Below are 16,629 nucleotides of genomic sequence, written 5' to 3' on the forward strand. Positions count from 1 at the left end.
CTAGCTTGGAGCATATTATCTAGGTTTACTGGGTAAAAATGACAAGATTTTTGCTAATGTGTTTCTTTAAAATGCTGGAAACATGGCTTTTGGAAAATGTTAAAGATACACACAATATCAAATTTATAATGGATCTCCTGGTCAGAGTGCAACAAAAGTTGCAAAGTCTCACTTTGAATAATTTTACTCTTCAGTACTTTGGCTTCCAGGGAGGCATTTATACACACACATAAACACACAAACCTCCGGTCAGACAAAAGCACACCATGACTTTTAGCAATCTCAATACTATTGGAAGAATTACAGTTCACAGTACTTTTGTCAAGTTATTTGGCATAAGGGATCTATATTGAGAAAATAATTTAAAAACAGTAGAAAAAATAGCATTTTGCCTTCTTGGGACCACAACATTGTATATACTTTTCTTTTTTATTCTCCATGCATTCACAGATTTCACACAGATACATTTACTCGCTTACACTACAACCTTATTGAAACAGCTTACAAATAAAACACTATTAAAATGGTGGCCACAAGGCTGTGCAAAAGGGAAGACCTCCAATGTAAGCCCTGCCATCTGTCTGTCTTAACCATCTCTTGCAAGTAACAAACTATAAAATAGCACCATTATACAGTGGATAGGATTCTATACAGTTTTGTTATATGAAACCATCATGTACAATGAATGATAGTAATGCATAGGTTAACATAATGGGATTATTGTTTGATTATACACAGGAAGAGGAGGCAGAACCAGAGATGAGTTGTCTTGGACGATTTCATGGAGGCTCAAGCAAAGAGCAGTCACCGTTAGTCCTCATGCAAGGACTTCTCAGAACTGGTTTTTGTGTGTCCCTGACCCTTGCTCATGTTTGCACAGTTCTCATTTACACTGGGGGTGTTTTGTATGTGTATTTGTGTTCTAGTATGTGTCCCGTATCTTACATGTCCAGGTGGACTTGTCATGTCCGTTGTCAATATTTACTAAACTGGTTAATTTTCATGTTTTTCTGGTGGACTTTGCATTGGATGTGGTGTCATTTTTGTTGTACTCTTGCCATCACTTCAGATTGTGCAGTCCAAGTGACAACTCGCATTTCTAAACCAACAAAATATCTCTTCTCAGTTTATTGGGGCACAGTTACAGCCTGTCTGAAGCCAAGTCTCACCAAAAATTGGGTACGTTTGTCCCCATGTATCAGTGGCACAATCTGTGATTAGAAAGTGTGAGATGGTAACAAATCACTAGCCTATTGTTTTGTGTTGGGCAGCCTCCGTGTGACAGATCAAGAATCTTGACCTATTAAAGAGAAAATGTATGACCACCAAGTAAGTATAATCGTGTAACACTAACCATGTATTTTGTAACACATAAACCTATCCAAGTTTATTGATTACAATCTCAACCGTGTATTCTTAACTCCTAACCATTCGCTAGTGAGAGCGAAGTAGAACAATTAGTGGAAAACATTTTGTTGGATAGATCTCAAACAGGGTCTTTCCCCTTGTGAGTGGGCAGACCACCCCATCTTCCTCCTTATAAAACTTTTGTCACTGTTGAAGGTGCAGATAGTCGTATGGAGAGACTCTGACTGCAGAAGTCATTGTGACAAGAAGTCTAACGTCGACATCATCATGTAACAGGATGTTAAACATCCACGTCATCGTGTAGCGAAATGTAAGTTGCGTCTTTTTGGAGAAACAAGTAAGGACAATATAATAGTTGTACAATTTTTTGAGACTTTATTTGAAACTGAAAGGTTATGAGCTGTTGATCAAGATAGCTTTTACATCTTCTGTCATGAGATAGGGTCACACTGTCTTTTACTTCAAATTGGTACTGTCAGATTTGGGAACATTGTGTTCCATGATCCTGGTAACTTGGTAACTTGATCATTGAGACTGAACTTTCATCACTTGAGCTGAACCTTGAGCACAGGCCTTCACTCAGACTTAAATGTTGATTGCAGGTTAACTCGACTGTTGACAATAATCAGATCTGGCAAGGGTTGTGACATGGGAAAAGAACGCAGACGACAAACATTATATCCGATTGTCACTGTTTGACTGCTCCTCTCGTTTATGCCAAATGGACTTTGAGATCAGTGCCTGAACTGACAACCAAACAAGCACCTTGCACTGACAGGCTAAAAAAAAAATGATTTCAGTTTATTGTCTAGTTTGTATATTCATTTGTTCCTGTTTCTGAAAGCAGAGAAAGCCACAATTTTGTTTTAGTAATACCTACTGCACTTCACCCTTCTTCAAAATCCCCTCAAATTATGCTTCATCTGTTGCTGAAACATGATTTGAGGGGATTGTAGACCCAGCCTTTGAGTTCTCAACACTTCCTGCAGCTTAGGAGGGATTTGGATTGGTCTCAAACCCTCCACTGACTCCACTTAGTAGAGATTTGACTCGGGCTCAAAGTGAAATTAACAACAACAATGTTTAAAGTCTGATGAACCACCTGGTCTTTGTCCTCAAAATAAACGTAATTACATATCAAAATATCCACAGTAATGCATGGTGCGTAAAAACAAACTCTGAAGGTAAAATATCAGCGTTGAACAGGGGTAATAACGGCTACATGTGACTGGTGACAAAGTATTCCGTTTTACCAAAAGGAGTGAATGCATTCACTCGCTCAGAGTAAAAGGATGCACCTCCACAAAGTTCAAGGGGACAAGATGGACCACTCATTCCCAACCACAGCCTTCTGCTCTCTGATTGGCTGAAGCCCAGATATGTTCCCACCTTTCCTGGAGCCAGGGGATGCTGCAGCTCACACATGGAGGTATAATAAGCTCTTGTTCGTGTCTCAGCAGCTAAACTAGTCTGTTACATTGCGTTAACATAGAATTCCTCCCGATATGGAATGGTGCAGTGTATAAAATAATCACAAGATCCCTCATCAAACCCTTAAACACCACTTAGCTCTCAGGTTTCAATCACTCAGGCCATTGTTAGCATCCTCTGTTTTCTTTTACAGTGAACCATTCCACAGGGGTACCGGGTAAGGCCACTCCTCTCTCTCTTCCCAAGTCGATGGGCATGTGTCCATTCGCTTCTCTCTTACATTCTGTAATTTTTGCCCCCGGCGCTACCTCGACTTGAGTTTTTCTGATGCACTTCCTGCAATGAGACAGAAACACATTTTTAGACATACAGTAAAGAAGAAAAACACTATACCTGATAAAAAATATGGAACGCTGCCCAGTTGTGGGGTTGCACATCTAGCACAAAAACTCACCATATAACCAATGTCATCATACCCATCCACTGAACATTGAAAAAGGGCAATTGTTTCAGGAATACCAACGCAAATATTACAAGTAATCAGCCTTTTTTTCAGCGTTGGCCCCCTTAGGAATTTAGGGTGAATGGTAGCCTGTTGAAAAGGCCAAGAAGATGCAACATGAGTCGTAAATGACTTTAAGAAAACGCTCACCCACCGGTATAGAAAATGGATGGATGGATGGACAATTCATTCACAAAACTGTGGCGTGGAGACCACTGCGGATACAGGTTCACTAAAGGTGATATTCATGTTTTATCTCCAGACCTTTCATGTGTCAGTCTGTTATGGTGAGATGTCTGAATTTCAAGACATAATGTCCAGAAGCAGAGAGGGGATTCTGCCAGGGGAGCAGGAGTGCCGCTGTGTCTACCACAAAAACCACTTAGTTACTCTGTTGCTAATGGTTTTCTTTTTTAAGAAAAGGCTAAAAAGCCCATTCCTCTCCTGCACATTGGCAAGTGGAGAATGATATAGAACTTGCATTTAGACATTTGTGTTTTTTTTGTTTTTTTTAAATCCAAGATATAAACATTTCTGCACTATTAACCTGTAAACATATCTGATTTCAGCATTAATCTTGTCTTCTTGTGAGTTTGATAATCAATGTGAGATCTAACTGCATGCATACCTTGAAGGATGAATGACTATGCCCAGGTAAAGGTCTCTGTGGAAGAAAAATGAAGCCACTTAAGTTGGATGGATTAATTTCTCTTGTTATGCAGTAAAGTGCGTATTACTTGAACCAACTGACCCCTTGAAGTAACACTTCATTTGCTTAAGGAGATGATACCACACTCATGTTTACTACTATTATTTGTCAGATAGCATAGCTTTGCACAAAGACTGTTATCAGGAGAAACTGCTCTGTTTGAAAGTGTTCTTCAAAAAATAACTTCAGAAAAACAACATACCAAGGCAACAGAATTCATCTACAGTACTAAACAGTCTTTTTAAAAAAAATATTTCTCCACTTTCATTAATCAGAAGATAAAACATAAAAGCATTTCTGTTTGAGTGTTTCTTGGCCAGGCAACTTCAGGGCACAGCTGTTTTCCTTTTCTCAGCTTTCAGGTCAAACTATTTAGCTTTCTTACAATTTTATGTGTGCATAAACTGATCAACTTTTCTAATAAGTAAACCCAATTCAGAGTGTGTCAGGTGTTGCGCTCACCTTCTTTTTTGTCTTGTCTGGCTGCTGTGCTGTCCTTCGCTCTGTGCCCTTGTCCACTTTGTGTCCTGGGGTACTAACCTTAGGCGCTCTCGGCATGTCTGTGTGGCGCTGCGAACGCACAGACCGAGCTGCCTTACCAGACTTGGCAGGTGCACAGTACATTTCCAGGCGCCGCAGTTCACAGCTTTGGAAGCAGCACTCGTCCACAATGCCCCGTGACCGCCTTGCATTGGGGCCGTAGCCTGTTGGTTTACCTGTTTGAGAACAACAGCAGGAGAATTTAAGTGAATGAGCAACTGGTCACTGCCACTTCTTTATATTGTAACTGTTGGCAAGTGCCTTCCCCTAAACTGGGATTTTATGAGGTATATTCAACATCAACCGGGGATCCCAACTCTTTTGTGTTGGAAAACGAATCCCAAATATTTGAGCAATGGGGAATTATTTGGGTTACAGCCACCTTTACAAAAAGTAGGTTTTTAATTTGTACCCAAAGTATTTAGAAAATTCATGTTTTCAAAAAGGCTTACTGATGATTTTGAATAATCATTATTTTTATATTTATATTTTTTTGGTAACATGTCTTCACTTGGCCTTCAAGACGCTGGACGGTTGGACAAATTTCATCGAACCCCAATCAATGCTTTCCCTCCAATCCATTAGCGAAGATAGGGTTTGCTTAATAAAGCAATATACCTACAGCTGATAACATCTTCACTTGGTAATTATCTATCCCAAAGAAAATGAATAAGAAAATTTGTGTTTGGTCTGTTTATGAGATGGGTTATAGATTTATTTGAAATTTGATATGGAATTTAAGTGGTGAATTTACCCCCGTCGTTAGAAACTGCACATGAACTTTGCAGGTATAGCAAATAGTCAATTCAGCTCCTATAAATCAAATTCTTTCTCCTCTCCAGTGCTTTATATTTTTGCAGCAAAATTAATCAAACCCATTGTGGCGAGTGGCCAAACGTCACGCTCGTAGTAAAGCAGCAGTCACGAGTCCGATTTTCCTGATATATGAACAGTCTTAATGACATTGATTTCTTGCATGTGAAATTTACAGTGTATCACGTTGCACACTGCGGACCCATTTTGGCAGCTGCTCAGCTGTAAAAAAAAAATTTGGTCATAGTCACCCAAACGTTCAGAATATCCTGCCCAGCCATTTTGGCTCGGTTATCTTTTACACAGAGGCCCATCCAGTGAGGCCAAGCCACAATCCCTTTGAGCCCGATCCACCTGCAGAAACATCCAGGCAGCCTTTAAGGCTGCAACCCCCATTGGCTGTGGCCCGCTGTTCATTCACATTTTCATTTGGCAGAAACACCCTAAAAGCTTACCGAGAGAACATGCTGAAGATGGAGGTATGAGCAAAGGTGCTGTGGAAACGTTCTGGTCAAAATTACATTTCTAAGGCCATTTCAAGGTGTGCTTTTTGACTCGATGACCACATTAAGTTGCAGTGACGCCAATACACACTTCCTCTTTTAACTCCCTTGTCCCACACCCTCTTTGGTGGCTTAGAAAAGCCCAGGCCCTTCATTTACAATTCCCTGCTCACCTTGAACAATATAGCCCTGATGGGCTTTTCCCTGTTACCAAATGAAATAATAATAATTTAATATGGCATTTACAAGGAGGAAATGCCTTTCCCTCTCACAGTTAATAGCTCTTGGCTCAGAAGGCTGCCAGTGCTGACAAAGTGCATTAACTTCTGCTTTCTGTCTGCCTTGTCCTGACAACGTTGTTTTGGACAGAGCAGCTTTCATTCAGAAACAGAAGCATCTTTCTCCTCCAACCCGCAAACACAAAGCAGAATGGAAGTTAATGGAGGTGTGAATGAGAGGAGGGAGAGGGTGGGGGGGTGTTCGAGGCTTTGCATGGTGCCAAAAATACACTGCGCACTTGCATTATTTAGGAAGCAGAGGAACCGGATTTACCCAGATCTCGTACTCCTAAATGAAACATTTAGACAGCCTAAAACTGTCATCAAAAGATGTTAAAATCTGTGTCTTTATTCTTTTAAAATGATGATTTGTTGCAGGGTTTTATGTCCAGGTTTTCATTGTGTTCTCGACCATCTTACCAAACAGATGGTGTGTATCAGTGGCACCAATCTTGGCTGTTATATCAACCTCTGATGTCAAGACATTTACAAAAAGGGGAATATGACGTTGAGCCCTGGCTGGCGATTATATAATGGCTGCTGAAAGCCAAAAGTGGGGCCATGCCTTGTTGCCTGGCCTGTTTTCCAGTCCCTCCCAATAAAGCTTTACAAATTAACATCCGCTATTATTCTGAAAATAGTTTGCCACCCTGCTGCACAAACAGCTGGAAGGAAGAAAGAAATCAGCTGCCCTGGTTGTAACGTGGAATAATCAGCTCAGGGAAAAACCTGCATACAATAAGCAGGTCTGAAAGCTTTGGTTTTAAAGGCTTCAGTGCCACGGATAATTGCTGTAATCCCTCATAAACAAAGAGTTGTCTTCAGAAACTGTTGTTAAACAAAAGAGAATTACTGCATCAGATTGCTATGCCTCTGTCAACTAGTTCAGTTGAAGCTTATATCCACTTCCCTATTCTGTTGCTGTGTTAGGGCATTTAATAGTCAGAAAAGTACTTTTGCGCAAAATTATGACCTAAACTTTGGCCTTTTGTGTAATTAATACCATCATGACATCATTTTATCATTTAACTTGCAAATTTTTTAGCTCTTAGAGGTTACAATGGCCTTCGATTGTCAAAGTGAATCTTTGTGCTAAATTCAAGGGAACTCAATCAAGAAATTGATGAAACATCACATTTACAACAAATGTACAACCTAAACACAAAGACTTTTTGAACTAGATCAACTTGGCATCACCCATTGGTGTGTGGACACACAATCAGACTGCGAACTGTGAAAACTAGACACTGACGAGCAGCTTGGTAATCACAATGAAACCGACTTCTTCATCAACCGAAGGAGTTGCCCCCCTGATGGCCATTTGTGGAAATGCAGGGTGAAAACACCTCCAGATTGGCATAATTTTTCAGATGGGAAGTAACATCCATCTTTTATGCAGAATTGATACAAAACTCAACATTTGAGGTTGTGTGGATTATCTGCACTACGATCATATCAGCTAACCGTGTGTCAGAATGGGGAATTTCAAGCTGTTAGTGACATTATTTTTCATTTTGACTATGAAGAGCTGTATTTTTTTCCATAGGCACGTGTGGGACAAGTTGGCATTTCCCTCAAAGTTTTATGTTCGAAAAGTAAATCTTTTAGTTGAATGTGAGACTATGATGTGGCTTTTAGGAATGGTCCTTTAGAATTAAGTATTCTTAAAAGGATTTCTTGTGGATTTTAGTTTTCACTCTGTGTTCCTTCTGATGTCAATGTGTGGCTCAGACATATTTGGTTTGTGTTCAACAGGCTCAGTATGCATAGTGTTCATTCCTCTAAGGAGCGGTGCTGGAGAGAGATGGTTGGATTCCCCCATTCCAGAGTGGCACAGAAAGCATCTAAGTTTTACAGCTTGGTCATGGTCAATAAAAACCAGTGGATTCTTGGATCCGATGCACTGCTCTTCCTGCAAAGTGTCAGGCGGTTTACGGCTGGGCAGGGACTATAAAAGCTGCTCAAAGTACTGGAAACTTACTCTTTTATCACTGGTACCACAAAGTTTTTACGGCATATTTGAAGTGTTCCTGTGCTGTGACACTAGAACCTTATCCAGCGTCTAGAATTAAGAGATGTTAACAGCATTGTGAACATGTGTATATAATAAAGGATTTATTGCAGGTATGGAGCTAATACATTAGATTTTACTCGTGAGCAATGGTGTTGTGTTAGAGAAGTTGATATTTAACTGTACAATAGATATGGATACATTCTTTTTACATTTTTATGAAAGATGATTCGTACTCTCAGTTATCGGTAGTGAAGCACTTATATGACATCAAAGAAACCAAACAATTCTTATGACTGCTTGCAAGCTTATTGATTGTCCCCAATGGAATCTTTGATCCCTCCTATTTTACAATAATCACACAGTATTTGAGGTTGGAAGTCTTCATTTCAATGGCAGAGGTCTTTAGTTCCCCTCCACAGATTCAAAGAATACATGTCTGACCAATTCGGCTGTATATTATGGACTATAATACATGTATATATGTATATACACATCATATACATGCATAAATTTTAATGAGTGCAAACCTTTACTATGTACACTATTCTAACCCTAAGCCAGTTTTTTGCAAAACTAAAGTCGTATCCATGTTGCTCCTAACCCATTGGGATGGGTCACGATCCTTTTGTCTTTTGTAGAGTTAACAGCCCTAACGCCATTCTCCACCTCTTCTCATCCTTCTATCCAACCTAATCAACAGTGTGCCACATATAACCTGGATGCCATGTTGCAGGGTAATGGCACTTTACTGCTTTTGGGTTGCATTAAAGCCACTGGGCAACCTTGTCAAAGTGAGTGGTATTGTGGAAAAAGAGGAAAACGATTAAGATCATGAGGGTAAATATCAGGTAGTTTACAGAAAAACTAAAACTAGCTCCTGGGAAGCATTGGGTCTCGCAACAAGACATTAATCTGAAATATGAATTCAAAGAAAATGGTGACAGAGGAGGACCAGGTAGAGTCCAGGAGTATGTCAAGAAAGTTTTTCATATCCACAGACCTGGAGATCAATCAGAAAAAGCGTAATTACAGTAGCCATTGAATAGCTGCGCTGGTAACTAAAGGCTTTACCATAGACAACTCAGACCGATCGTGAACATCTTTAACACAGAGCCTAAAATTTGTTCAACTAGGATCATAAAAAGTGTTTGAATCAAAGGAGTTACCACCCGTCTCAATTTTGATGAAAAACATTTCCATCATAAGACCGACATAAAAATAATTATTTCTTTCATATAATAAATGTTCGTCAGTGTCTTTTGACCAACGGGAATGCAAGTGGATAAAAATGTCCTGCATAACATAAAGTCTTATCATGTTGGCAGCAGTGATGAGCGCGCAAGAATTCTCAGCTACAAACAGATACGAAAAGCAATTTATCACGACAAAAGTAAAAAAAAGCTAGAAAAGGGAACAGATGAACAGTCTCAGGGATCTCTGCACTGATGTTACTAGATGTATCCTTGTTTTTCTTTATAGAGGTCCTGCGTTACGTAACTGGATTAAAGTCAAAGAGTTTCAAAGGTAAAGTATTATTGAGCCCCTGAGTGTCGTCAAATCCCTCCAGTCTCAGCTTCAGGGTCTAAATCTGGAGGAGGCCTGCCTGTCCTTTTCATGAGATGCCTCTTTGTTCTGCTGAGCACTAATTCGCGGAGAGGTCTGGGATTTTTGGTTCAGGTCTTGATGGGAAAAACGACACCTTTTCGTGGTGATGGAGAGGACACAGGAGGTCTTTCTTCAGATCTTTCCGCTGTGTGTCAAGCCCAGTGAACAACCAGGGAGGGAGGGGGTGTCCTGATCATCCTGTAATCCACATAATCCCCTGCTGCTGAGGGACGAGGCCTCAGTATGCATGTGTTTGAGCGAAAGCGTGTGCGCATGCATGCGTGTGATGTGCTGTTTACACATTCTACTTCTCTCTAGCTCAAGTAGCTCTGAGTAAAATTGACAAGGATAGATTCTGAGGAGCGAGTCTCAATTGCTGCTTAAAGTGATTTTCTCCCTGGTTCTTTCTGTCTTCAGATGACGTGCCACTGCCGAAACCCAAAAAATGACCGCTTTTCATATTTTGTTGGTCTTCATGATAAAATGTCAACAATAAGTTCTGGGCCAATTTGTTCATATTGTCTTAATTCATAAAAGCTTGTGCGTCTTTCATTTTGAAGAGATAAAGATATCTCATTTTAAATCTAGAATGGCTGACTATTTCTGTATGTCCTAAACGTGACTGAAGACACGCAGCTACTTAGTGGTTACACTTCAGCCAAAAAGAGTCCCATAACAGATCTGATTCATGGAATGAACATCCCAGTGAAATCACCCCACAGTCCTGCCTGCTAAAGCATTACAAAGACAACTGAGGATTTCTAGGTCAGGCTAATAATTGGAAAAACTGACTGCAGTTGTGGGTTGTTTTTTTTCTGTGTGACAGACCGCAGTTTGTTTAATTATGCTTACAAAAAAAAATTTCCACCAAATGGTGTTTAGCATTTCTGTCAGGGTAGGAAATTTGCAGTCTTGAAATGCAAGTGTGCTACCTTACTGGCTTAAGGTGGATTGGCAAAAGCACAGCGAGCACAGAAAGCTCACTTTTGTTGCAACACGTATCGATCGGAAGGCTGCAGAGTTCAACACGGCCAGACTGGAGGAGAAGAGTTCAGGGAAAGAAGCAGGCTTCCTTTGGCCAAGCCAAGTCCTATGGAGGACAGGATCGAGACAGATTGTCCAGGTATTTTAAGCAGATGAACGAGAGGGGAAAGAAAAAAGGAGCGACGGTGAGAATATGAGAGCGAGGGAGAAACCGAGGAAGACAGTGAACAGTGTATTTTCCAAGGCACAACACCCTGCTGCTCAAACCTCATCATCTTTTCAGAAAAAGGATGGAGTGTTTGTGAAATACACCTCTTTTTCAGCAGGAAAGTGGAGCATTGATAGATGGATGGTGGGTAGTTCACTGACAGCTCAGCGTAAAATGCGGGAAAGACAAATACATTCACCCAACCACGAAAAGGTCTGGTCTTGTTTAAGAACTATATCCTGCATGAGGACTCATGAATTACATTGGCCTATATTCAACACTTTCTCATAAGATGGATATGAGCACTCCTACAAGCCTGTTAGAAACATTCCTAAAGCTGTATTAAAACTCCATTATCAACAGCCAACACATTCCCCCTTCAACCAATCTGTGGACACCCTCATACCTTGTCAAAATCCTAAAAATTAACAGGTTTAAGCTTCGCCAGCAGACACTTGGGACCATTTTCTGAACAAGCAAACAGATATAAAACATTAGCTCAACCAGGGACTGATTAAAAAAAGGATGTCAAAGTCCAAATCAAAGCATCTATTTACTTAGAATCCAACACAGTGGTTGATGGCGAAGGACAAATCAAGTTTAACAGAAATTCTGTGCCTGAAATTACTAAAATATTACGTGTGATCATGTGGTCCACAATTTTTCCACAGTTTCTCAGCTTTAATGGTCATTTATACAAGAGAGGAGCTGCAGGAAAGGGAATCCATAGACCAAAAAGTCTGAACAGGCAGAAAACTGGCAATCGATTAGCCTGTCATGACCACTTCACAGTATGCGTATGCTGCCAGCAGCATCTGGATGAACAAGACTTGCAGCTTTGCAGTAGTTTGGTGGGTCTCCAAGAGCTGTCTGGCAGGCCTGATGCAGAGAGTGTGGATGGGTCATGGAAAAGCTACATGAAGTAGGGTAATGTTGCAGTTGAGCTGAAGTTGCAAGGTGCATGATGATGTGAATACCACAAAGCCGACAACTGATTAATCTGTTTAAAAATGTTATTACATTGGGCTGCTTTATGCCGTTGACTTACTTTGTGCAGTGCCTTTGCATAAGCACCAATAGCATGGCAATGATACATAATTGACACCCTTGGTTAAGAAAGGGTTGGATCAAACATTAATGTTTGACAGGACATGAACTGTGGTAGCATTCCCATTCACTGTCCCTAAATCCGGCACCCTTGTGTTTTCTGTAGATACTTATTGGAGTGGTGCGACAACAAATGTGACGTCTGCTACTATTTCATCCAATATGAATTCAACTCTCCCTAAGTTATACATGAACAAGATAGGATCGCCATCGGGCATTGAATTGTACAAGTACATGGCACACGTAAAGCACATGGAAAGTAGCTTTCTGTCTTCTCAAACCCCAGCTGGTCGAGGCGGATGGCCACCCTTCCTGAGTCTGGTTCTGCCAGAGGTTTCTTCCTGTTAAAAGGGAGTCGTTTCTCTCCACAGTCGCCTCAGGCACGCTCAGGCCGGGAGATTGGACCGAAAAACAAAAAGTTTTCAGTGCAATCTGTTGGTTTTCTTAGCTAGGAAATTGTTTTTGAATTGGCTCTATATGAACGAATTGGATTATTTTATGAATTATGATTATTATTAATTAATTGAATTCCAATTGGCTTGAATTGGACTTACTATCTAAGTGCCTTGAGATGACATTTGTTGTATTTGGCGCTATATAAATAAAAATTAATTGAATTGAATTGAATGATGGATCTCGGTTTTAGATGCTTTTAGATGCCCTCAAATTGCACTTGAACTTATTAGCATACAGGAAAGGCTTTTCTGCTATTCAAAACTCCATTGAAGCTGTCGCGATATCTAACAAGAACATTGTCAAAGCACATGTTACTACACAGTCTTGATGAATTAGTGAAACAGGCTTGAAACAACTGATTTATTGATTTTGGTACATGGACAACATGACGCCAGGATCCTTGGACCTTTAGCATCAGACTTCAGCGTGGCAGATAATCATAACGAAACAGTGTATTTAAGCATCCTTATCTGACGTGTTGGATTAACATTACGAGACAGTGGATTTCTAATGCCATCGTCATCTTTTGACACACCTAACCATGTTTGGCGTCCAAACTCAAAGTCAACAGTAAACAATTAAAACTGCCAGTTGGTTTCGGACTGCCTCGTGCAAGTTGTATGTTTAGAGGTCCTGTGACTTCGCTCCACTTCTCCTCAAGACACCTCATCCAACTTGTTGCTTGTTTATCGGGTAACAATCCAGAATTATGTTTGCAGCATTTGTCTTTGAGGTTTAATAATGCTGCTGGCTGCAGTGAAAAGACCCCACATGCATATCTTTAAGAAAACGCTGCAGTGATTGATGTTTGGGAATGTTGTTTTTGAGTGTGGGCTCTTTATTGCTGTTGCTGTGGTACGAACAAAAGCTTGCAAAAGTAGCCATTGGTATGTTTATTCGTTGCTGCCTGTAAATATCAAAAACAAGTTATTTGTTAGTTTTAGCTTCATTAGCTAACGTTGGTCCACCATTCTTGTCCAACATGAAAAAAATCCATTCGATGGACTGTCACAAAATGTTTGTACTGATATTTTTTTTGCTCTTAAGAGGACGAATTTTCCTTTCAGGCTCAGTTGTGCTTTGTGTTTAGTGCTATTTAGTGCTTGCTAAACACTGAGCTGCTACCATGGCTTTAGACCTTTTTGTTATCATCATACCAGTACAATGCACTTATCTACAGTGTTTGGGGATTTTGGTGTTTTTTTTTATTTCCATCACAATAAATTGGCTACCACTGCTGTAATTATTCTGCTGTGCTGAGGCCAGGAATCCAAGACCAGCCCTCTTCTGGCTCTCAATCTTCTATCAGTCACCAGGTTCTTGAAATGGTGTATGTTCAAACCCATCCAGGTTCAGGTTAAGGTGAAAGTAATCAATTACTGGAAAAAAGAGCAACTCCAAATGCGTTATAGATGCTGATCTCCCACAGAAATTTTATATCTTCTTCTTCTCTTTTCGAACTGGCAGCTGACAAAGTCTACCACATGTGGAAAATCTTTCAAACCTTTGGGATAGAACCAAACCATTCATAATGGATTGTTAGGTCAAAACTGCACTTGAGTCATAGGGACAATCAATTATTGTAGAAAAGAGGGGTTTTGATAGAGACGTGAATCTCACTGAGGACATTTAATACAAATTGGCAGAATTTATGGATGTCACCCAAAGAAATTTGAATCATGAGCTTGTAAACTGCAGCTCGGCAGCTTCTACCAGCTGCTAATGTTCAGTAAACTGCTGGTGTCTGACAGAAAGATCAGGATACATGTCCTGAGCAACACTGGCTGCTGGTGGAACATTGCATCTAACCTTGGTAACTTCATATGTTCTGTGCTGTTCTGGGCCGTGTTGTACCCTTAATGGAAAAATTGGAGATTTAAATCCTGGATTCTTGGTCTAGGGTTTTCTTTGGGTAGTTTTTCCTTCTCTGGTGGAAAAAAGAAAAAACTTCACTGCAACATTTAGTTTCTACCCCTCCTTTTTCATAAAGATAGTTAGCCAAATTCCACTTAAAGCCCTTTCCCTGAGGGCAAAACTTCGATTTGCCACCAACAATAGTTACTTAAAATGATTCCATATTTAATCTCAGTTTGCATGTTCAGCCAAACAGTGAAAGCGGAGCATTAAAACAAAAGTGCAAGAATATAGTTAAAGATAAAAGACAGCGGAAGGGGAATGAATGAAAGAAGAAACATTAATGCAGGGAAAGTCAAGACAAGATGCCAAACTGGCTGCTGTTTTATTTATGAGCCCGCTGGAGGTGGAGAGCTCTGGGACATATACAGCCAACCTTTATGAATAAATAAAAACGTGCACTTACTGAAATAAAAGCCTCTCTCTCCACAGACAAACTGCAGCGTGTCGACCAGCTCCGCCCCGCACAGGGTCTCAGGGCCCGCCCCTGTTGCCGTCGGAGTCAGGGTGAGGACGCACAGCAGTAGTGAGAGGGTGTGGCTACAGGAGATACAGCACATCGCACCCTGCGCACAGGGAGAGACGGAGAGCTTTAACATGTTCACTGCTGGACACAGAGCATCATCTGGACAAGAGTTGCATTTAAACACCAACGAAACTCCCTTTTTGCTCGGTGGTAATGTCAAACATGGAATTCAAACCGATGAGCTTTAAGTTAGTTAGTTTTTTTAAATTGAACATTTAGAGTGTTTCTGTTGCGAAAATAATAAGAATAATAAACACATTTTACTAGGTTTTGGAGAAGTGGGGGAAAACACATTAAATCCAAACTTCCATTTGGTGTCAAAGTCATTCAAACGGGAGGCTGACCAGCCCCGATGTTCCGGAGCGCCAGTGCGCAACCAAGCAGAGCCCGTCCAAATTGAAAACACACGTTTGTCCTTATCTTCCTACTGAGCAGCAAGTTAACAACGATCCATATTAGTCAACATCATTCATCCATTACATTTATCATTAGCAACGAGTTCCACATTTCCATTGTGCCAAAAAAAAAACCAGCAGTTAGCGCATTATTACGCACAGAAGTGTATAAAAAATTGAAATAAAACATGCAAAAAAGGGCACCAAGGGACCTTCCCTATCAAAAACGTGAGATGGGAAAGGACTCTCCCGCCAAAGCCTGTGGAGGAAGCTGGCTGGGCCAAAAGTACACAATAAAGAGAATAAACACGGGACATTATCCATCCGCATCTCAAGCGCAAAGCCCCGACGCCCTGAAAGCATTTCACGTTACGCTCTCCTCTCTCTTAAACCCGCAGCATCGGGTTAGATATTTAGCACTTAATAATGCAGACTCAGCAGTAATTACTGTGAAAGATACAGAGCTTTCTGGTGAAAAGGAGCGCAGGGCGCACAGAAGCGCTTAGCACGAAAACCCCATTCATCCGTCCGTGCACCATTCATGCAAAGACTCCAAAAGGAAAAAAAAAAGAAACAAGAAAAAGTCAATTGAAGCAAAAGGTGAACAATCTGTGATTAAATACTGAAAGTTAAAGAACAAAAATCACCAACACACACAGGAATGTTGCTCCACAACTGAATGAAAACGAGAAAAATAAATGTATGATACATAATCAACATAAATCATCCATTTAGAAACTGTAAAACACAACTGAGCAGTATAAATTTCCTTTGCTTTAAACTCAGTGAGGATGCTCAGTGCAAATAGTGTGCAAGTGAAGAACCAAGGTGAAAATCTATAGTGTCAAAGGAAATCAGGTAAGTTACCTTGAGGACATCATATAAATGCCACTGAGAGGAATGAGCGCTAGACATCCCCACGGGTCTCCGCAAGACAAAGCCCGGCGAAAATGAACTTGTTTGAAGTCATTAAAAACGGGGAGAAAGAGGATGAGATGCGGGCAATGTCACATCTCAATATTCCGACTTTGTTCCATTGCGCAGGCTCGTTTTGCAGAAGTGAGATTTAGCGAACAGGAGACGGATTTAGAGAGAAAATCCCTCACATTTATCTACATTACACAGACATTTTCAACAGGAAACAGCTGGGGCAGCATTTGCCTCCTACTCGTCCTAAGTTATTCATTAAGGATTTTGGGCACATATTCAAATAACGTCATTTCTCTTTTTTTCTCTGAACGGGATTGAATTTTGATCTCTCAGACTTGGTTAGTAG

At 40.5% G+C, this 16,629-nt stretch overlaps 1 protein-coding gene across 1 annotated transcript; it reads right to left on the reverse strand.

The window, feature by feature from the left end:
* Nucleotides 1-1,133: 1,133 nt before the first annotated feature.
* Nucleotides 1,134-16,414, reverse strand: igf1 (insulin-like growth factor 1). Its single transcript, XM_075471529.1, has 5 exons — nt 16,221-16,414; nt 14,839-14,998; nt 4,473-4,726; nt 3,930-3,965; nt 1,134-3,135 (listed from the first exon to the last, which is right to left on the reverse strand). The coding sequence occupies exons 1-5, from the start codon at nt 16,266-16,268 to the stop codon at nt 3,076-3,078; spliced, it is 558 nt and encodes a 185-aa protein (XP_075327644.1). The 5' UTR covers nt 16,269-16,414; the 3' UTR covers nt 1,134-3,075.
* Between the last annotated feature and the right edge of the window lie 215 nt (nt 16,415-16,629).

This window comes from Odontesthes bonariensis, chromosome 8 (genome assembly GCF_027942865.1).
Source record: "Odontesthes bonariensis isolate fOdoBon6 chromosome 8, fOdoBon6.hap1, whole genome shotgun sequence".
NCBI classification, from domain to species: Eukaryota; Metazoa; Chordata; class Actinopteri; order Atheriniformes; family Atherinopsidae; genus Odontesthes; species Odontesthes bonariensis.

Excerpts from the sequence above, each read along its gene's own strand:
- igf1 (XM_075471529.1), bottom strand. The coding sequence starts at position 16,268 with ATGTCTAGCGCTCATTCCTCTCAGTGGCATTTATATGATGTCCTCAAG. Across the intron at positions 14,999-16,220 it reads ATTTATATGATGTCCTCAAG|GGTGCGATGTGCTGTATCTC; the intron begins GTAACTTACCTG and ends CCCTGTGCGCAG. Across the intron at positions 4,727-14,838 it reads AGAGAGAGGCTTTTATTTCA|GTAAACCAACAGGCTACGGC; the intron begins GTAAGTGCACGT and ends GTTCTCAAACAG.